Source organism: Rattus norvegicus, chromosome 9 (genome assembly GCF_021556685.1).
Source record: "Rattus norvegicus strain SHRSP/BbbUtx chromosome 9, alternate assembly SHRSP_T2T, whole genome shotgun sequence".
Classification (NCBI taxonomy): Eukaryota; Metazoa; Chordata; class Mammalia; order Rodentia; family Muridae; genus Rattus; species Rattus norvegicus.
In genome coordinates this window covers 101,717,754-101,740,055 of record NC_141542.1, presented here as the reverse complement: position 1 = coordinate 101,740,055, position 22,302 = coordinate 101,717,754, and the positions used below count along the sequence as shown (strand labels likewise).

The 22,302-nt window shown below is 49.6% G+C and overlaps 1 protein-coding gene across 4 annotated transcripts in view; it reads left to right on the top strand.

Moving 5' to 3' along the window:
* Positions 1 to 22,302, top strand: part of Gpr55 (G protein-coupled receptor 55) — a 50,897-nt gene that overhangs the window by 11,539 nt on the left and 17,056 nt on the right. The window contains exon 1 of one of the 4 annotated variants that reach the window (NM_001427436.1): positions 16,353 to 16,586. The exons of 1 other annotated variant lie outside the window; for it this stretch is intronic. Coding sequence is in view for 2 of the 3 variants with exons in the window: in XM_087567363.1 (XP_087423489.1) it covers positions 19,573 to 19,615 (43 nt within the window). In the remaining variant the exon portion in view is untranslated. Of the gene's footprint in view, positions 1 to 16,352; positions 16,587 to 17,390; positions 17,782 to 19,487; positions 19,616 to 22,302 lie in introns of those variants that run through there. 2 more of the 4 variants (XM_087567361.1, XM_087567363.1) reach the window with 2 other exon arrangements.

Below are 22,302 nucleotides of genomic sequence, written 5' to 3'. Positions count from 1 at the left end.
TTCCCACTTGAGACAGGCTTGCTATGTAGCCCAGGGTAACGCAAAAAAATCTTTCTTCCTGCCTCAGTCTACCAAGTCCTGAGGTTATAGGCTTGTGCTGCCTGCCTGTCTGAAGGGCCCGTTTTTAATGCACAGGCAATAACCAAGATCCCTTCTGGTGCTTGCCTCTAAATCCTCTCTCCCTCAGCACCTGCCTAAACCATTGTCTTTGCCTCAAACAGCATCGGCACTGCTTGTGGCTCCTGTGTCCTGTGAACTTGGCACACTCCCCACCCCCATACACACTTAAGCTCAATCACCCAGATTCTGCCTGAGTTAGCATACTGCATGTCCTGTCCTCCTGCTGTCTTAAAGGGACATCAACAAGGCCCAGAGTCAGGCAGGAAAGAGCTTGTTCCTGTCACAGGGGGCTGTGGACACCAGGCTCTTCACCGTGTGTCACCTGGAGCTGATTCTGGGCTCATTGTCACATCTGCAAGGCCCAGTGCAGAGTCTGTCCTGTCCCCTGGATGCATCAGGAAGGACTTTTGGTCATCGTGAGGGAAGGCGTGAGCCTCTTCTCTGGGATCTTTGGCACAGTGGCTGGGGCCCAGAGAGTTGTGATGAAGAAGTTTCCTCTCTATCTGTGACAGAGCCTTCAGAAACACGGATTTTATAATTCCCGGATGAAGCCTCGGCTCTGCAGACACACCATCTCACTTCCACCCTGACAATCTTATCCCGTGACAAGTCACAGGCAACCCTGCTGAGAGTGTCCCTGCACTGAACCTTGATGGTTCCTGGAGTCAGTCTTTCCGAGTCCCCTCTGCAGGCTCTCTGCCTTTCTGGGTTTTTCCTGATGCCCATGGGCTGGTGCGTATGTCAGCTCAGACTCCACATGAAGGTCAGAGCTGTTTTATGCATTCCGTGTCATCAAAGTCACAAAAACTGCCTCAGGTCACAGGTGGGCAGGTGGGGATTTGTCCCTCCTCTCACTGCAGCCTTGCCTGTCCCATATGTGGCCCTGAGTGATCTGCCATCATCTTCTCTAGCTTCTTCCTAGGGTGCAGGAGGCTTGGATGCTGCTGCGGCCAATGGTAACGCAAAGTGTCTTCACTGAGCATGCTCAGACATGTTACTGTTCTCAGGCCAAGGGGGACAGGAACAACACTGGGAAATCCAATTCCAGGCTTATCCTTCCTGGGGCAGACCCCCTGGCAGGAACTTCTGAGCCCAGGCATCTCCCAAACAACCAACCTGCGGATGGGCTCTGGGAGAGGCAAGGCCGTATCCCTCAACCCGCTCCAGAGGGCAGCAGTCAACCAAGCCCCCAGGGGAATCTAAAAAGAGATCCATTCATAAAATCTCACGAACCAAGACAGGGCCTGACATAGTCTGACTCAGGTTGTACAGGGGTCTGGTTCTGGCTCTGGACTGAGCACTGACCATGCCAGACTTCAGCAGGAACTTTAGTGTTCCCATCTCTGTAATGGGTATGGCTATGCTACAGAAAGAATTTTTTGACCCTTATTGTCTTTCCTCTCTTCTCCTTTTCTCTCCTCCCCTCCCTTCCCTCTCTCTGTCTTTTTCCTTTTCCCCTCTCCCTCTCATTCTCTCCTCTCTTTTTCTTTCCCTTGTTTCCTTCCTCAGAATTTGTTCCCCCTCTCCCCACTGCTTTTCTCTTTCCCCTCTTTAATGCATAACTCCCTCCTCATAAAGCCTTAAGGGAATAGAACCAGGCACCCTGCCTGGAGTTCTGCCCTTCCTTCCTAGCCCTCTACACTGCAATCCTCCTTTGCCCTTCCCGTCTCTTGGGCACTTTTCTGGTTCAACTGCCTACCCACTTCCTCCCATCATCTCCCTTTCTGGGAATCTCACTATCTCCCACCAGTGGACACATTTGTTTCTAGGTGCTGTGAGAATGGTATGTCTGCTGGGCACTGGGGTTGGCACATGGTGAGTTCCTGCCATGTAGATACTTAGGAACTCTAGGCAGCCCCTCCCCCACAGTGAGTCTTTTATATCTGGGCATATAATCTGGTCACCAGGCAGGTGGTCTTTTTGAGTCTTATTCATAGACTGAGAAAAATCGAGTAACTTCTTTTGGGGACTATTCTTAGGTTCCCAGAAAAGCTATTAGGGTCCTCTTTTCTTCAGCCTGCCTTCTACCAAGAAGGGGCAGTAACCTGTGTATCTGTTCATTCCCTATTCCCCAAAACTAGCCTCCTGAGGCCTCCCTTTTCAGGTCATAGGCTTCATGGGCAATGCCTATGGGTGTTGGTGTAGAGGCTGGGGACTTACCACCCCTAAAACACCAGACTTCCCCTAGGCTGTAGACCAAAGGCCATCTTTTATGGTCAACTCAATATGCTCTAAGCTCATTTCCATATTCATTAAGCAAGAAAGATGAGAGCCATTGGAGTGTGTCTCCACAGCATAGAGACACAAATCAGACTCATCAAGTCCTTGACATTTTGTTTGAAGATGAAGGTGAGCTATGAAGTGATGTCAAGGACCCTCTGACTTGGGCTGGGGGCCAGATATTCAACCTGAGATCTGCAGGACAGGGAGGGGACAAATGCATGACTCAGAGTGGGAGGGGGACTGCAACCACATCTGTCCCTGAGCCTTCCCTGAACACAGTCCAGTTCTCTTAGTGAGGCACTTACCCACAGGGGAAAGCCATGAAGTGTAAGGGCCCTGGTGCTCCCAGAGAAGAAGGGAAGCTTAGGAGGTGATGGGTACACAGCATGCAGCGTCAGAGGACCCTGGAAACACAGGAGAGTCCAGGGTGGATGTCTGGGACCAGGGGAGTGGACAGACCTGCGTTCAGTCTGGCAAGAGAATTCTTGCTCGCTGGGACTCCCAGGCACTCAGATGACAACTGTGGCTGGCTGTAGCATCCGGGCCGGCTCTGGGTGGGGTTTCCGCTTCCTTGGAGTGGCTGCAGGCTTCCCTCCGAAAGTTTCAGGAGATACTTCTAAGCCTTAGGTACTCCACACGGTCCTCACTCCATTCCCCCGAAGTCCCCTATACAACCTAGGCCTGAAGCCCCCCAGTGCTCCCTAGGACAGGAGCAGAGGAGGACAGCTGGCCAGAGAGCCACATTTCTGCTCTGTCTGCCAGCTACACACCTCGGGAGTATCACGCTATAAGACACTGGCCCACCCTTCAGAACTTGCTCTCAGGCACAGGGTGCTGTCACTTTGTGTGTGTAGGCTGTGTCAGAGTCTGTATTTGCTTCCTTTTAGCCCCTGTACACATACACGAAGTCAGTGCCCTGAAGACACAGCCACCCATTCTGGCTTTTCCTCAGAGCTCACAGCATTCGTAGATAATGACCTTTGATCCCACTGGCTGATGGCCTTGAGTTTGCTGTTGAGTCCTGAGGTTAGTACAGTCCATCAAGTAATACCAACCACGAATTCTGACCCTTTCCCCCACTGGATGTGTGTGTCTTTGAATATGTGCATGTTTGTGTTCATACATGTGCTCATGGTATGCATAGATGTGTGCGTGCATGTAGAAGCCAGAGGTTGATACTGGGTCTCTTCCTCAACTGCCTTCACCTTACTTTTTTGAGACAGGGGCCCTGATGGTACTGGACCTCATCAATTCAGCAGACCTGGTTGGCCAGGAAGCACCAGGCATCTGTTTGTGCCTGCCTTCCTAGGGCTAGGATTACAGATGCAGGCATTTTCCATGGCTTCTGGGGATCTGAACTCAGATCCTCATGTCAGCACACGAGTTTTTAACTGACTGAGTCATAGCCCTAGCTCCAAACTCAGAATCTTAATGTCAAGTGTGGACGCAAAAGGGAGGTGTGCAGAGGGTAGGAGCCGCTCCCTATTGCCAACAAGACCCTGGTAGGTACTTAGGTAGACCCTTTTTTCTCTTTATTTCCATCTGGCTGTAGGGTCCTTGTCTAGGCAAAGGCCAAGGAGTAAGCCCTTGGAGGCTGTGTCTGCTCCAGGCCACTGGCATCCACCTTTCACAATACGACGTCACAGGATTCAAGGGGAACTGTAAGCCCAGAGAACTAGCTCTTTCTGGCATCTGCAAAGATATTTCAGCTGTGGGAGTCCTGGTTACATCAATGAGTATGAGTCTTTCCTCACCTATTTCTGTCCACCTAAGGGTGGGGTATTATTTGAATAAATGAGTATTTTTGTTTTGTTTTGTTTGAGGCAAGGTTTCTCTGTGTAGCCCTGGTTATCCTGGAACTCACTCTGTAGACCAGGCTGGCCTTGAACTCACAGAGATCCAACTGCCCCTGCCTCTGAGGGCTGGGATGGAAAGTGTGAGTCACCACTGCCCAGCATGCTTTACTACTCAGCTTTGGAGCTGCTCGGTGCAGAGTGGTGGTGTCAGGCTGTTGTTTCACAGCGTGGACCTCCTCATGGTGTCCCCCATGTCTTCAGTGAGGTGGGTTGAGCCACCATGTTCTGGTTGCGCCTGTTTAGCTCACCTGGCATCACCTGTGCTCTCCCTTGTGCCCTTCGGAGCATAGCCTTGTCTGCACCCCGGTCTCTCTCTTTTCTCTCAGGCAAAGGGACAGGCTTAGACTCTGTTGTTTGGGGGCCTGTATTAGTTGCTTTTCTCATTGCTGTGGGAAAACAGTTGACAATCAATTGAAGGGTGGAAGGGTTTGCTTTGGCTCACAGTTTGAGGGTGTGGTGCATGGTGGCAGGGAACGGTAGCAGAAGCTGAGGTGACTGGTGTGTGTGTGTGTGTGTGTGTGTGTGTGTGTGTCCATGTGTGCATGTAAAGGCAAGGGGTCATGAATTTGGCTAGCTTATATATACAGTGAGTTCCAAAAATCCTCCTGTCTCATCCTTCGCTCTTCATGCTGGGATTTCGTGCATGTGCGCGCGCGCACGCGCGCGCGCACACACACACACACACACACACACACACACACACACACTACTGTGCCTGGTTTTTATGTAGGTACTAGGGGTTCAAACTCAGACTCTCATGCTCTTCACTGACTGAACAATCTCCCCAATCCAGAGTCAATGTTTAAAGAACTCTGGAAGAAGCTGTGGTTTTCCTGGAGTTTTCTACAGACCCCAGGGTGATCTGGCTCTTGTGAGTCAGGCTCTTGGGAAGAAGTCATGAGAGCTTTGTTTTCTTTCATTCCAAAGTGGCATCCTTCCAGAGTCCAAAGAGAACAGGAGGGAGTGCCAGGGGATTCCAAACAGCCCACGGGGGCCAGGGTACAGCTGGATGGGAAGCTCTAGACTCCGTGAGCCTCAGAGGAGTTCTGGAGAGAGTCATCCAAATGAGCGCCTGGAACCTCCATTCCCTGAGTACAGTGGCCTCAGCTCCCTGCCTCTCCTTCAAGTGAATGGTCATGGGGAAATAATAATAGCTCTCTGAGCAATATGAGAGGAGGGCAAGCCATGCTATTTGAGAAGGGACAGAAGACATTGGATTGTCTTGATTTTTTTCCCCCCAGATGTGTCAGGCTAGCCTCTCTCTGTAGCCAAGGATATCTTTGAACGCTTGGCCTCTTGCTTCTACCTTCTGAGTGCTGGAATTGTTGAGTGTGGAGTTTTGTGCTTTGTTTATGGGTGGCTGGGACTTGAACCTATGGCTTCACATATTGTAGGCAAGCCATCAGAGCGACATCACTGTCCCCATATAATCTTAACTATATTATATTATACAAAACAGTTTAAGTGCATGTGTGTGTGCCTGAGTGTATGTATGTGCTCCATGTATGAGCAGGGTTCTCAGAGGTCAGAGTAGGTATTGGAATCTTTGGAACTGGAGTTAACACATGGTTGTGAGCCACATGTGGGGACTGGGAACTGAAACCAGATCTTCCGCAGCAGAAGTCAGTGCTCTTATGTGCTGAGCCATCTCTCCACCACCACTACATAGTCTTTTAAAGAAAACTCATTCCATGGCAGCAAAAAGACTAGCTTTTGCTTGTGCGTGATGTTTTACACAGCCCCCAACTATTAGTACGAGAGTGAGTCTAACCAAATTTCAAAGGAAGCATTTCTATCATTCTATTGAGTCAAATTTCCCCCCATTTTCTTTGGTGGTTTTGGTGAAACCCATTTTCATAGTTGACACAATTCAAGAAATGCATATTACTGTTCTTCTTAGAGGAGTTAAGGTCTTTGCTGCATGATATTGAATACCTGAAATGGGACCTGCTCAATGCTCAGATGTTTATCCAGTATCAAATAAAACACTGTCATCCTAATTTATTATGGGACACACTTTCATATTTCCATTCATAAGACCCAACCAACTTAAATACAGGGTCATTTTATTTAAAGAAGCTGGTTGTATTTTCAAGTGTGTTGATACACTTCTTAGACGACTAAGAAGGGACAAGGAAGGCTAGACAAACAATATTTGGCTTAGGAAAGAGTGAATCAGGCCAGTTTTGTTCACACATTAGCAGCACTGACATTCTAAGTATTGCCTACTTCCCACCTAGCATCCAGCCCAGCATCTTAGCAGCCTTGGGAGGCAAGAGAATGACCTAATGGAATTCCAGAGACTCCGTTCTGATCCGTAACTTAACAAACACACCTCAGGAGCAGTCTGGCCTCATCTTGGAAATGAAGTTTTGTGGGCTGATATCCACATTTTTGTTATTTTCCCTGGTCCTTGAGACAGAACCTGTGTGTACCGTGCAGCCAGCAACATGGTGCCCCTTTATTCCCCTCCCAGGTGTAGCATGTCCCCTGGCTAACCTACAAGTTTGTTCCTCAAATTAGATGGTTCCCTCTCACACCTGCCAACCTTCTCATCAGGAATCTCCATGTACTGGCTGGTTTTGTGCATCAATTTGACACACACTAGAGTCATCAGAGAGGAAGGAGCCTCCGTTGAGGAAACACCTCCGAGAGATCCAGCTGTAAGGCATTTTTTCAGTTAGTGATCAATGTGGGAGGGCCCAGCCCATGATGGGTGGTGCCATCCCTAGGCTGGTATCCAGAGCTCTGTGAGAAAGCAGGCTGAGCAAGCCATGGGAAGCGAGAATCAACACATCTGGTTAGTTATCTTCAGCTAGAAACGGAGCTTGAGGCCCTGAGCGTGTTAAGTACTCAAAATACCCCTGAGCTAAACACACCTCAGGCCTCTGTTGCTTTTTTATCAGAAAGGAAACCTAAGTTGAAAGTTGGCTTTAGCAAAATGGCAGTGAGAAAAACCAAGCCAGTGAGCAGCATCCAGTCATGGCTCTGCATCAGCTCCTGCCTCCACATTCAGCCCTGTTTGAGTTCTTGTCCAACCCTGTTTGAGTTCCTGTCCCAACTTCCTCCAATGATGGACTATGGTCTGGACATATAAGCCAATAAACCTGTTCCTCCCTAACTTGCCTTTTAGTTCATGGTGTTTCATAGCAGCAATAGAAACACAAACTAAGACACTCCCCGGGACCTTTGTGAATTGTAGTTCTCCTGTGTCTGACCCATGTCTTTCTATCTTCATGGTTCTAACATCTCTGTCAGTCTCTTTGATGTTACTCTTCCCTGCAGTTCATTATCCACGCCCTCCTTCCTCTTCACCAGCAATGAAACTCAAGGTCTAATGCTTGTTGGTCAAACGCTGCACCACTGAGCCACAGTCCCAGCACCCAGAGTTTTGCTACTTAAAAATTTAAGTTTGCCGGGTAGTGGTAGTCTGAAAATGTAAAAATTAAGTTCGCCTTTCATCCTAGCTCTCAGGAGGCAGAGGCTAGCCTGGTCTACAGAGTGAGTTCGGGGACATCCAGGGTTACATGGAGAAAGCCTGTCCTGAAAAGAAGAAAGCATTTAAGTATTTACTGTGTATGTGCACAGCACAGTGGCATACGGAGGTGAGGGGCTAGCCTGGGGAAGTCAGTTTTGTCCTTCACCATGTGGACTCTGGTGGTCTAGCTCAAGTTGGGCAGCAAGCATCTTTACTGAGCCATTTCCCTGCCCCAGAGTTTTGGTCACTTTTCACACACATTTCATGAGCTTTTTCTCCTCTCCTCACAGGGATAACTCCCAAGCCTTTCTGCATCTGACACTCTCACTGTATGGATGGAGCATCTTCTTTAGAAACGTTAAACCCTTGGAGCTACTCTCTCTCCAGCCCAATCCTGGGCCCCATGCCCCTTCTCCTGATACCCACCAGGCCCACCCAGCCCTTGCGTCAGGACTCAGAATATCGCAGCACTCTTGGTCCTGCCATGCCTAAGTTGGTTCCTTGGCCCTGGATTCTCCGATTCACTCCTAGAACCACACTCCCTTCTCCTGCACACCAAGCCCAGGTGACACCTTTCTAAGAAGACTGAGTCTGAAGACCGTTTTCTTTGTGTTCATTAGTTATTTCCAGGTTTTTAGTGCTAGATACAGATCCTGAGGCCTTGTGTGTGTTAAGCACTCAAAATGCCACAGAGCCAAACGCACCTCCAGCCTGCTCACCTCCAGCCTGCTCACCTCCAGCCTGCTATTGGTTTTTATCAGAACCGAAACCTAAACCTGAGTGCTGGCTTTGGTCATGTCCTTGGTGACACATTCAGTCAGTCTGGCTCCTTTCGCTTCTACCAAATTCCGTTCTTCTTCTATGAGGATATCCAGCAAGAGCGGTGGTGACTTCATCCTCTGTGTCTGTAGATTCTGTTGCATCACGCTATTTGCTATTTATAGAAATGGAGGGGGATGTCCAATATTACCATAATTTGTTCTTCTTAGAACCAGCATTCCCCCTTGTGGATTTTCCATTAGTCTGTCAAATACTTACAATCTTTCAAGTGCTTATTTATTTGCACAATTTCATTTGTAATAAAAATTCCACTTAAGTATATTTTCTTATACATTGTTATATATGGCTAAAATTTAATAAACTTGTTCTATAAAAGATCCAATCCAAATTAACCCCAGTGGAGTTCTTGCTCCTTGTAGACTGTACCCACAGGGTTCCTTCCTTAGCGGCTTTTATAGGGTCTGCGGCTCTTTGGAAGCCTTAGAGGCTAAAGACTTTTTAAGTACCCTCGGGAAGAACACCCTCAATCTGTCCATGTGTCGTGAAGTGGTCCCCAGGTCTGGGGTCACCCCATAGCGTTGGCTGCCATGAGTGTCATTGTCCCACATTAGCAAGGCCATTGGCTGGTCCTTGCCACTGGCTCAGGTCACGATGCCAAGACTCTGATTCCAACCCCTCTGGGTATCTCTTGAACAATGGGTTCCTTTTCTCCTATGAAGCAAGTGCCTTGGTAAGGAGGGTTTGGGAGGTGCAGTGTCGAGAAGGCCCAGGAGCTCAGCAGTAGGGTGGGTACTAACGAGCCACATGGGGTTCACGAGTGGGTGAGTGGGTTCAGGGTGTGCCTTACTGAGGGCATATGTAACTTTCTGACTTTATGCCTCCCTGATGATTACTGTGGTTGTGTACGTCCTGCATGCCTGCGTCCTTGGGTGTGTGTGTGTGTATGTGTGTGTGTGTGTGTGTGTGTGTGTGTGCGTGTTTGGTTATATGTTTGATTCTAAAAGTGCGTTTCTGGGCTAGGATATGTCCCTAGGTATGTCTGTGTATATGGTTACATGTGTATGATCGTGTGTCTCTGTGTGTGCACATCTGAGCACAGATGTGTGATTTTGGCTATGGGCCTGTGAAGGTAAAAGGATGATTGCACTGCACAGCACAACTATTCTGGATTCGGGATGGAACAAACTAGGCAAGTCATCTTAATAACCAGAACAAGTGACCCAGTGGAGACCCCCCTGGAATCCAGCTGATAGAGTGTGCCCTCCTGTTGTAGATCCAGGAATCACTCTGGGCCTGGATCTATGCTGGGATGGGGCTGCCTCTAGGCTCTGGACTCCACACTCTGGTTTCCTGAGTGGGCCTACGTCTGTTTAATATGAAGCCTTCTCTGATATATTCCAGACATGTTTATGAACTGGCAACAAGGCCAGGCTGAAGTCACACATAGCCTCTTTGTCTAAGCATGGCACCAGGAGCCTTTTTTGGGTGGTCATATGGTTATGGTGGTCCAGAAATTGGGGTACCAGCCAGTTGTCTCTGAGGAAGAGAAGGATCCCCTGCCCCAGGTTCCAGAGACCTGTTTGGCTCAAGGGTGTCTGTCTTAGTTTCCATTGCTAAGAACAGACACCATGATGAAGGTGACTCTTATAAGGGACAACATTCAATTGGGGCTGGCTTACAGGTTCAGAAGTTCAGTCCATTATCATCATAGAGGGAAGCATTGGCGGTATGCAGGCACATGGGCTGGAGGAGCTGAGAGTTCTGTCTTGTTCCAAAGGCAGCCAGAAGACTGTCTTCTGAGGAGGGCAGAGCTTGAGCACTAGGAGCTCTCAGAGCCCACCCCTATGGTGATGCACTGCCTCCAACAAGGCCACACCTACTCCAACAAGGCCACACCTACTCCAACAAGGCCACACCTCCCAACAGTGTTCTTTCCCATGGGCCAAGCACCATACACCACCTACAAACCACCATAGGAAGGTACTTCAAGGACAGATATTGAGGCACAGAGTGAGTCACATCTTGGCTTTTAGGGTCACCTGGGGATGAGGAGACCAAGAAAAGAGACAAAAGAGAGTTTTTTTCCTATTTTCTTTGTCCTGAAGGTGAAGCGACTAGGATCAGACCCTCAATGCATATGGGTAGACTCATTGTGAACTGGGGGCTTCCTAAAGCTTCCATGACCTTAGCAGGCTACACAGAAGCTGCCTGCTGTATGTTCTGCCCTGTGTCCAGCAGACTTTTGACTCCTACAGCTTCCAGAGCCCCAAACGCTCACTGTCATGGGTCCCTAGGCCTGTTGGCAGGAAATCCTAGGGAGGAAGTAGGAGGAGGCAAGTGGTCGGGAAAAAGTACAATAGCCTAGTTCAGGGGACAAGAGGCCAGAGAAGGGCCAGGGAGGGCCACCCAGAGGTGGGCAGCCAAAGAAAAGTATATAGAGTAGAGAGGAAGCAGGAAGGCAGGCATTGAAGAGCCTATGGGCTCCAACAAGGGAGAGGGCTGGCTGGTGGGAGTTAGGAACCTAGCTGGATGAGGTAGGCAGTCAAGAAGAGGGGGCGCATAAGCAGTGATGGGGTGATCAGAGTGCAGGTGGGTGGAGACCTGAGGCTCTGGAATCTGAATCTGCTCTAGACTCAGTTCTTTTAGCATTTCATAAGGATGTAGTGGACGGGAACAGAGAGACAGAGAATTGCCTGTAGTCTATAGCTGTGCCCACTGCACAAGTGTGGAAACTGAGACCCTAGTGCTTGAGGGTGGGATTGTTTCAGGAGGCCAGGCAAGGATGGGCTCAGGGATGGGGAGAGGCAGGGCTAGTGCAGAGGGAGTGGGCAGCTGGCTGAGCACAAGACATTCAACCCCACCCCCAACTCAGCATGAAGGACTGTCCTCATACTTCACCCCTTCTCCAGTTCAGTGCTCTGGGGGCGTTCAGTCAAGAGGCTTCTGAGAATCCATCTTATAAATATTCATGCCCTGGCTCTTTTCATTTAGAAGTGTAGATTCAATTATTTTAATGAACACTGGAAAGTTTCTCTTCCACAATAGCTTGCTCTTCAAATAATGGTGTGTGCCTTATGTAACAAAATTGGGTGTTCCTTTGTAGATGTCTCTGAAATGTAAGAATTGCATAACCCAGAGGCCCAAGACTTCCGGTCGCCCTAAGTCCTAGAGCACTGAGGACATACTTCCCAGGAAGCCCTTTGTACTCTGGTGACATCCCTCACAGTTCCTCTGCTCTCTGGCTCATGCTGAAAATAACAACTGCTTACTGATGGTGCAGGTGCCCCAGGAAGTTGGGTGGAAGGGTTTCCTTAAGCAGCAGGTGCCCTGGCCAGGAACTAGCTTGATGCACACACTGGCTAGGCTGTAGGACGAAGGGTCAGAGCCTCTCTCTCACCCGGGAAACCAGGTTTGTCTGGTGAGGCTAGAGGATGAAAGTGTCTATGGCTGGTCTGTTAGATGAGGGGATGCCTAGGCTGGGATGGGGCTCAACTTATCCCAGGAAAGGGTACTGGAACCATGACTCTCATGTTGATAAGCTGCAGTCGTCCTGGAGTGTGCTGATGTTGGCTGGAGTGTTGACCCAGACTGGGGATGACCTGAGCAGTGGAAGATTGGGACCTCACTTACAGTCCTGGAGGCCCTCTGAGGCAGAGAGGGACTCCACTGTGCTGTGACTAGGGTGAGGAACTAAACTGCAAAGGTGACAGTAGATCTCATGAAGTCAGTGTGAGGAGGACAGGGATTTCATGGACCTAGAAAAGTGGGATAGAGGCAGGCAACAAGCAGACCAGGTTTGGGCTGTGGCTTATCTTCCTCAATAGTTTGCAGTTGGCAGCCTTTCTTGTGCAGATTTGTGGGGTGATATGTCAACCTTTAGTATAGGTTCATAATGATCAAGGCTCACCCATGACCCCAAACACTGATTCTTTGTGATAAAGCATTGAAAGATCTCTTTTCTCTTGTCTAGAAATGCACAGTAGTGTTGAGAATGTAGCTTGGTGAAGGGAATGGACTTTATATGGAAGATACCAAGGCTTCCATGCCCAGTGCCAGGGGTGGGGAAGGGAGGACCAAACACAAACACAAAACGGTGATGGCTGGGGCAAAGTAGCACACACCTTTAATCACAGCACTTGGGGACAGAGTGGGTAGCAATAGAATCCCTAAGATTCAAGGCCAGCCTGTTCTATAGAGTGAGTTCCAGGACAGCCAAGGTTGCATAGTGAGACTCTGTCCTAGTCACTGTTCTGTTGCCAAGAAGAGACCTTGACCATGGCAACTCTTATACAGGAAAGCATTTAATTCAGGCTGGCTTAAAGTTCAGAGGCTTAGCACATTATGTGTCAGAAATCATGGCTGCATACAGGCAGACATGGCACTGGAAACATTGCTGAGAGTTCTACATCTGGACCAGAAGGAAGTAGGAAGGGAGAGTGACTCTGGGCCTGGCTTGAGCATTTGGAACCCCCAAACCCACCCCCAGTGACACACTCCCTCCAACAAGACCACACCTCCTAATAGTGCCACTCTCTGGTGACCAAACATTCAAAACTGTGAGTCTATGGGGCCATTTCTATTTAAACCACCACAGACCCTTTCTCAAAAAACAAAACAAAACAAACCAAGCAAGCAAACAATACATGTAGTCTTTACTCTCAGACCAGCCTCTCCCCTAGCCTCTGGGAATGCCCTTCTCGCCACTCCTAGGAAATGACCTGTGAGTCGGATCATGTGACAATTGTCTTTCCACGCCATTTGCCGTTGTTTTTCAACAACCACGATGATCTCCCGTTTGACTCATGGTGATGTAAATCACAAGGTTCTCCCTCCTTCCTTTCTTCTCCCGTTCCGTGTCAGCATATTTCTGTGTGTACATCCGTATACAGGTCATACGTCAATCTCCAGTGCCTTCTTCAGTCACTCTGCATTCTCTTCTTAGTTTTGGAGACAGAATTGCTCACTAAACCTAGAGCTCACTGACTGGGGACTAGGCTGGCCCACCAGCAATCTCCAGGGTCTTTCTCTCTTGTCCCCAGGGCTCCGATTGCAGGTGCGCAGGGCATGACTACTCTTTTAATGTGGCTTTGAGGGCATTTAAAGCATGTCCTCTGGCTTATATGATAAGCGCTTTATTGAATAAGCCATCTTTCTAGTCTCCTCTCCTCCCCTTCCCTCCTCTCCCCTCTCCTCTTCTCTCTTCTCCTCTCTCTTTTCTCTCCCCTCACCTGCTCCCCCTTCTCTCTAGCAGGGTCTCATGTAGGCCAGGCTGGTCTCAAATCTGTTAGTAGCCAAGGGTGATTTTGACGTCTTAATCTTTTCCCCTCTGCCTCCCGTGTGCTAGGATTACAGGCTTTATCACCACATCTGGCAGGATTCTGTCCTTTGTTAGGGTCAATAGTTTTCCATTTCATGTGTGTGCCACATCTTCTCATCTACTCATCTGTTGATGGACACTTAGGTAGATTCCACTGTGACTAATGCTGCATTGAGCACATGTGCGCTCTCTCTCTCTCTCTCTCTCTCTCTCTCTCTCTCTCTCACACACACACACACACACACACACACACACACACACACCTCTTTATTGCAGTAACCTCATTTCCTTCGGCTTCCAACCTAGCAGAGTACTTGGTTTCTTAAGGGGCTGCTGTAGACAACTGAACCTCAGGGTGTGAATTGCCACACGTACAGAGTGGGGCCACTCATCAGCCCTGCCTCATGGGGCGTGGGGAGGACTCAGTACAGGGTTTTGCTGACAGATACAGTTCTAGACTCTCAGGCACCATTACCTGAGAAGGTCCAAACCACAGCTCTGCATCAAGGGTGTGCGCCACCATGCCTAGCTAGTGTAGTCATTGTTTATTCTTTATGGAGATGGAGACTAGAGCAGGTCGTGACCCCCTTCTCGGGGATGATGCCCATCTAAGGCATGTTACTTGAGCCCCCTGCCTCAGTTTCCTGCTCTATAAATGAAGCCACTTGTAGTGTTCCTGTCCTAGATAGTGTGGAGAATTAACTGACTTCCCTCCCCCGCTCCCAAGGTCATAGCCTATTGGCTAATCCCTAGGACATATAAAGTGGTGGGGCAGCTGTCACCCTCAATGACAACTCCTTCCTTAAGCAGTCAAGGTGGCTTAGTAGAGCCAACTGGAACTGAAGATGAAGACTGAATAGTGCGTTAGAGTAAGGTGTGATTGGGAAGATACTTGGTGACATCAGAGAGAGAGAGGAAGTGGGTACATGGGGGACAGGGAGCAGGTAGTGGCACACCGCACCCACATTAGTAGCAGAGACTCTTCGCCCTAGCCCTGACTCTCCAGTTCTTGGTATTGGAAAAGGATTCCTACCCTTCACCCCAAGATTAAAAAGAGTCAAGATTGGGGCTGGGGATTTAGCTCAGTGGTAGAGCGCTTACCTAGGAAGCGCAAGGCCCTGGGTTTGGTCCCCAGCTCCGAAAAAAAGAACCAAAAAAAAAAAAAGAGTCAAGATTATGTCAAAGATACCCAAGAAGGAAGTGAATGCACTGAGTTCCTATATCTGTGGAGGGTTTGCTAGTGTTGTTGGGGGGTAGCATTTGGTCCCCAGATGGTGGCACTATTTTGGGATGTGGAGCTTAGGTAGAGGAAGTGGTGCCCCCTGACGTGCCTTTGAAGGTTGTACGGTAGCCGGGGTCCCTTCCTTTCTCTGCTTTCTGTCCACTTTGAGGTGAAGAGCTCATGCCAGACAGTCCCACTGTCATGATATTTATCCTGCGTCATGGTCCAGAAACACAGAGGCAAGTGCGTATGGACTGGGCCATCTGTGAGTGAGCGAGCCCAAGTCAATCTTCTTTTCACCACAGATGTCTTTCTTGGTGTTTACCTCCAGTAAAGATTGCAGATGTTCTCCCTGCTAAAGAGCCCAAAGGAATAAAACCTTTGTGAGAACAAAAGCACAAGGTATTGTAACAGAATTAGTGATTTCCAATGGCTAGGCAGGCTGGACATGGTGGCACACATCCTTAATCCCAGCACTTGGGAAGCAGAGGCAGATAGATCTCTGTGAGTTCGAAGTCAGCCTGGTCTAAAGAGCCAGTTCCAGGACAGCAGGACTACACAGACACTCTGTCTTAAAACTAGATAGGAAGGTAGGTAGGTAGGTAGACAGACAGACAGACAGACAGACGAAAGAAAAACTACAATTAATTTTCCTTTAAAAAATGAGTTGGTGGCAGTGACTTTGGCAATGTTAAGCAGATCAGCGGTGGCATCAGAGATGAGAAAATGTGCTAGATTTAGATAGAGGCAGAATCACTGTTTCAGCCCAGAATTCTTTCCACCTCATGTCAGACCTCCCTCAGCTCCAGTAGAAGCCAAAGATGAAGCCAGTGGTGTGAATGCAGGAACATTGACATACATATGTATGCAAGATATTGGAGGCTTCATGCAGTGGGTGGCATGAAGGTGCCAAAGGGTCTGGTGGGCTTCTCTCCCACCATGAGGACCTTGTTAACATAAAACACAGTATTTCCTCGTACCCTGAATTCAGCAGCAGGAGAAACCTTGGTTGAAGTCTATGTTTTCTAGAACCTTCGTTGTGAAGTGTCCCCTCTGGATACTGTGGTCTTTCTGCACCAGTGCAAACATCAGCTTTGAAGAGTTACCTATGTCTGCATCTGCATATTCAGGGGAATCCACACAGGACCATAGCTAGGAGCAGTAATAGGCAGTACATCAGCCAGGCCCCTGAGAGAATTGGCTATCATCATGACACAAGAGCAGGCAGGTGTCACACAGACGTCTGAGTACCTAGAACTTCCTCCTTCGAGCTCTCAGTCAACTTTCCAGGAAGGAAGAGGAGGGGAGGGGCATTCTAAGCCACTGTTGTTCCTGTCTTGACCTGAACTATCCAACACCTTGCTCTCTGTAAGCGGCCCATGTGACCGCTCTCAAGGAGGCTGGACATCTTCAGCCTTCGTTGGTGGCTAATGTTGTCCACCTAGAGGGCAGGGAAGGGGACTTCCCTTGGAGACTTGGCCAAGACTCCAAGGCTGGGACTCCTTGGTGCTCCTAAGCTGTCTGACCACTCATGGGGATCATCTGGGCTTGGGAACAGAAGTGCCACCAAACCTAGGATTTGGAGTAGAGGTGAGGCAAGCAGCTACTGTGTGGGTGTAAAGGGTCCTGAACCCATCTTCCTCCCCTTGCTTCTCCTTCTTCAGTTTATCCTGCCTTCCCTTTGTTGTTGAGCTCCCTCTTAGGGCTGGTACCCTGCTGCTTGTGTTTTGTCTTCCTCAGACACACTCTTTAAAGGAGGCAATGGCAGACTTGCATATATCCATGGGGATGAAGTGTCTGAATCTTCATCTGGGTTGCTGGGTGTTCTTTGTTTGCCCTCTTACTTCATCTGTTTTTCACTGACTTTGAGGAAGCTGCTCCTGCCTGTCTTGGACAGACTGCAGACAAGCTGCCAAAGAGGGAATGGCAAGGGCTTATTGATCGAATGAACTTGTGACCCCAGGTTGAAGATGAGGAAGTTGTCGAGGAGAAATTACAGAGACTTCAAAGGGGGTGGGGCCACCCTCTTGGCTTGCTGGGCTTTCTTAGGAATCAGGGTGTTACTGGTGACTCTGCGACCTTGTCTCAGACACCCCATTCCCACTTCCTGTCCCAATTCCTTCTCAGCATGGCCACTTCTTACTCTGACCTTCCTTCTGCCCCTGAAGGGCAGTACGTGGATCGAGCTCCTGAGCTGCCCCATCCACTGACATGATCCAGATTTAAAGAAGAGCTGGGGGAACACATATGGTTTCCTTTTTATTGGTCAACTTCCAATATGAGGTTCCCGTTCGGTGTGTTTGTTCAAGGTGAACTTTGAGCAGCTCCTACCCCTGGCTGACTGGCTTCAAGCCTCTGCTCTTATTCCCTGCAATCCTTAGACCTCAGCTCCACAGAGACAACCTACCCCAATCCTCAGAGACACCCCCACACCTTGTCTTTCTGACTGCCAAGCCACTGTTCTGTGTGAGAAGGCCACTCGACCTGTTCTTTGTACCTCTGGCCTCTCTCAGCTCCCTGTCTCCCTGCCTGACCACGCTTAAGGTTGGCCCCTAACCCTCTACCCCTTAGGTTAACCCTTCATCTTGAGGTTAAACCCCTGCCAGGGCAAGTCTGTCCCTCAGAGCAGGTGCCGGGCCTCGATGGGTGAATGGAGCAGTGTCAGGAGAGGATGTGGTAGTAAAGCTGCTCTTAAGCAAGCAGTCAGAAGGGCTTGCTTTTCAGCCCGAGAAGGAACTGCTTCCTGGAGAGCTCTAGATGCCTGATGCACCTGAGGAAGTTGGAGGTATGTGCTTGAGAATCGTCTCCCCAGAGCCCCACTCCCAAAGCTCGCTCTTCAGGAAGAGAGGGTAGGATGGATCAAGGCAGTGATCCCAGGCTTAGGGAACCCCCAGGAAAGTTTTTAATTCGTGCCTTTTCATGTTCCAAAGGGATGTGGGGAGCTGGAGAGGGGGCTCTGAGCCATGGGCAGGTCTCTGCCTGACTGCTACAGAGATATTCCATCTCTCCAGGTTTTATAGAGCACTTGGGGGAGGTGGGACAGTGACAGTTTACATAGCCTTATTAAATGTCTTCCTGCTCGTATTTGCCTCATGACCAAGCATTTAAGGATTTAAAGAGCAAGCAACAGAAAGGCTTATTCTTCTTGAAAAGGAATATAGGAAACAGGATGGTAACCGCCCATAATTCCATCTGTATGGTGGACTCGAGGGTAACCTGGGGTACATGAGAGCTCGCTCCCCAACCCATTCCCCACACAGAAAGAAAAAGAAAGGAGCAAAAGCCAAAGGTGTTCGAGCCCTCCTTGAGTAGCAGCAGGACTGTGTGAACTCCTTGCTGGGTTTCCAGACCCATGCTCTGGGTAACATGGTGGGTATGGGACACCTGTGTGTCTGACTCCTGCCTGTCAAGCCTCCATCAGCCCTGATCTTATGCCCTGGTCTAGGCGTTCTGCCTTGTCCTGTAGTCAGGCTATGGCTAGGGTGTGGCTGAGAACACCAAAGGTTCCGCACTTAAGGAAGGTCTGACTCCTAGGGCAGCTTAATCTCTGTGTCCCAGTACAGAGAACGTGCTTGGTGTTACCCATCACATAGCCTGGGGGTGATCGGAATGAAAGACAGTGGGGGCTGGAATGGCTGTCACAGATCTGCCATCGTTGTCACTGAACACTGGGTGCTTGAGCTCCAGAGGACCCCTGCTTCCCACAGAAGGTGCTATTTATGCAGGGAGCACCCGAGTACCAGTATGAATCACTCAGGCCCACCTTAGGGAGTTTCTATTCCTGTAGACACATGAAAGTCACAGCATGCATGGTCTATAAAAATAGACTTACCTTGATACTCAGAGGACCTCGCCTGGCTCCTCCTGGCACAAGAACTGCAGTCAGCTTGGCTTTCCTAATTGCCTGGATCTTATGAGGGCTCCCTGCAGAGCCTCCTGCAGGGTCTGGCTCAGCTTTCCTTTGAAGAAGGGCCCCAGGGAAATGTCTGCTCACCATCATTGCAGACACCTGTGTGGATCTGACATAAGCCCAGACTGGATCACGAGGGCTGGCTCATATTCATGCTCTAAATATGAAGTTTTCCATTAATCACTGTCCTCTCTGACTGGTGGTTCCCTGTCCTGAACCAAATGGGCTAAATGTCCTGGCGACCCTCCTCAACACCTCTCTATTCTTGAGTGGTGCTCTTGTGAGAGAAGAAATCTTCTCACACCTGACAGCCTACACTCCTGATCCTCATCCTTCACATTCATGCCCTCCCTCCGTTCTTGACTCTTATTTTTTTGGGTGCTGAGTGAGTGTACATCTAAGCGGACAGAAGAGAGTGGACCCCCTTTTCAGAAATTCACTGTCCTTGCCTAACATTTTAGTTCTGCTCAGAGGGGTGTGGACTGTGCCCACCCCCTTTCTGGGCCCCTGAGGAACAGCCCCTAAGTCAAACAGGTTCACTCGGGAGCTGCCTAGGAGTCTCTGACCCCACCCCTGCACCCACCCCCAACCACCAAGGAAGTTCAGGCTCAGAGAGGGGAAGTGGCTCTGCCCAGAGCTTGCAGGTGGCTGAGTCCTGAAGGAGAAATGACACCTCAAAGCTTAATCAGCTGCATTGGACTACCTACAGGTAATAACAGTCTCTTGGCCATTTAGAGAAACTGAGGCCCAGTGCCTCTGAGCTGACCTTGCTTTCCTGAAGGTCTGGGCTCTGTCCATACCTGTCCAAAATCAGTGGGTTTCCCCATGTAGCAGGTGACCAAGGAGCGCTCTCCGTGACAGCAGCAGCCTGCAGCAGGCAGACCTGGTTTGTCCCTGATAATTGGTGACATTTTTCTATGAAGCCTCAACTTCCTCCTGATCTGAGTCAAGGTTGCAGGGTGGGGGAAGCTCACTGTAGGCAGTGAAGGAGTCCTCCACGGCCATCTTTGCTTGCGTGCCACCAATCTCCTCTGGCCCACAGTCCAGTCCCCTGAAATCTGGCTGGGAAATCACCAAGCACCAGAGACTACATATTCTCAGGAGCCCTACAACCTCCAGGCAAGAGGCTCCTGACAAGCCATGGGTGGGTGGGGGAGCAAAGTACCAGCCTCATCATTTGTCCCCCTCCCCCTTTACCTCTCTTGGGGTGGAGTAGTATCAGTCCCTTGACTGGGCTCTTGAGGACAGTAAACGATGGGGTCTGCTTATATCTTGGTGAGCAAGCGATCAGCTCAGACTTCTGTCCTATAAAGTGATTGTTCTTAACTCCAGCCCAGCATCTCCTGGAGAGTCCGGAGTGGAGGGGAGAACACATCACCTTTAGAGCTTTGAAAATTCTACATTCTTACTCACTTGTAAGGTCAGGTCAGAAAATGTCTGCTGGTCTGTCCTGGACTGGGCTTTTGTGCTACTCAAGGTGGGGGTAGGGTGGGGGCACGGTTGTGCAAAGTGTCACCCAGAACCTCATGGAAGGTTCTTCTCATCTCTAGATAGCTCCCCTAAGGGGTCAATAGTCATTGCAACAGATCAGCCTGGCTGCCTGGCTGCCTGCTGCCTGCTACCTACCTGCTTCCCTGCCTTCCATTAATTAATAAGACCCTCTCGGGGACCAGTTTTGTGTGGGTTGGGGATATAAAGGCAAAGAAGACAGGGTTCCCTCATCATTTCACCACTACCAGACAGCAGGGACATCTGCCTATTGCACAGAGATGATTCCCTACTTGACTTCAGAGGGCAACTCCTGTGGGATGACCAGGAATGCTGCTTCCCCTACCCTAGAAGTGTTGAGGCCTGAGTGCTTGAGTGTGTGTGTATATATGTATGTACACATTCATGGATGTCTGTGTGTGTGTGTGTGTGTGTGTGTGTGTGCTCTTGAGTATGTATGTATGTATGTATGCATGTTCACATTCATGGACTCCCCCTTTCTCTCCCCCTCCCTCTCCCCTCCCTCCCCCATCCCCATCTCTGTCAGAGGTCAATGTTGAATGTCTTCCTTAATAGCTTTCTGCCTTATTTTTTTTGAGTCAGGGTCTCCCGCTGAGTCTGAAGCTCACTGACTTGACTAGAGTGGTCAGCAAGCCCCAGGAGTCTTCTTGTCTCTGTCTTTCCAGACCTGGGATTATAGGGAACCACACGTCTAATTTTGTGTGGGAGCTGAGGCTCTAACTTGAGACCTCTTGTTCATAAAGCAAGCATTTTACTGACCATCTTGTACCCTTGCACTCTGGTTTGCAGAGGCCCAGCTTTGGCAGTCATTTCTGCTGCTTTGGGTTTGGGGTTTACATTCTCACTTGGGAATCCCAAGAACACCAGGGCTTCAAGCAAGGAAACTGGACGGGCCAGCACTGGTCAAAGGAATGCTTGGCCCCCCTCCAGCTGAATTCCTGAAGCCATACCAGTTGTGCTCTCCCATGATCTAGGGTATTATCTCAGTCTAGACCCCTGGAGGTCTAGAGCAGTGAGTGGGACTGGTGAGCTTGCTGTAGTATGGGGGAGGGGACATCCTCTTGGCCTGTAAGCATTCGTGTGTGCGTGCAGTGTGCCATTCCTTTACTTGGGATGTTTGGAAAATGTGGGCCACTTTAGGGAGCCTTACAGCTTGGATTCTCAGTCTCAGCTGTGAAGATGCACCTTCTGTCTGTCCTAGTGTGGCAGATGGGGCCACCCTGCACCCAGGGGCTACGGCTATCTGAGTTCATGTTGCTGCATGGTGGAGCTGGTGGGAAGAGTGGTGAAGTGCGGTGAGGCTGACTCCAAAGGTCCAGGACTAAGCAAGGTTTTATGGATAGGCAAGAACAGCTAAAGCCAAGTCCCCCTTGGCAGAGCCAGGAATGAACGAAAAAGAGCCCAGGGCCAATGCTTCTCATGTGGTGGGTACTCTTTCTCTTTAGAAAACAACACTGTGTCGAGAAAAGATTTCATTTCAGGCTATAAACATACAAACAAACAAAAACATCCTGCAACAAGACCTTTGTGTGTGTGTGTGTGTGTGTGTGTGTGTGTGTGTGTGTGTGTGTGCGCGCGCATTCTGGATAAGCAGCTCTCTTGCTTTTGCTTGCATACCTGTGATGACATGGAGCTCACTCACAGCGAGAAGTACTTACAGCGAAATAGGCTGGCTCCCTGAAGCATGGGGTGGCCACTCTTCCTATGCATCTCCTACCCCCCTCCCCTGCACTGTGGAACTTGCCCTGAGCCCCAGAGGATGGTCTCTCCCCTCTCTGGGTCAGCTCACCCTACTGCTTCTTCCCTGGGTTCTGCAGCCCTTCTTCACTTGCAGCCTCTGCAACCAGGCAGTCTTGGGGCCCAGAGTGACAAAAGCCATGAAAGGCT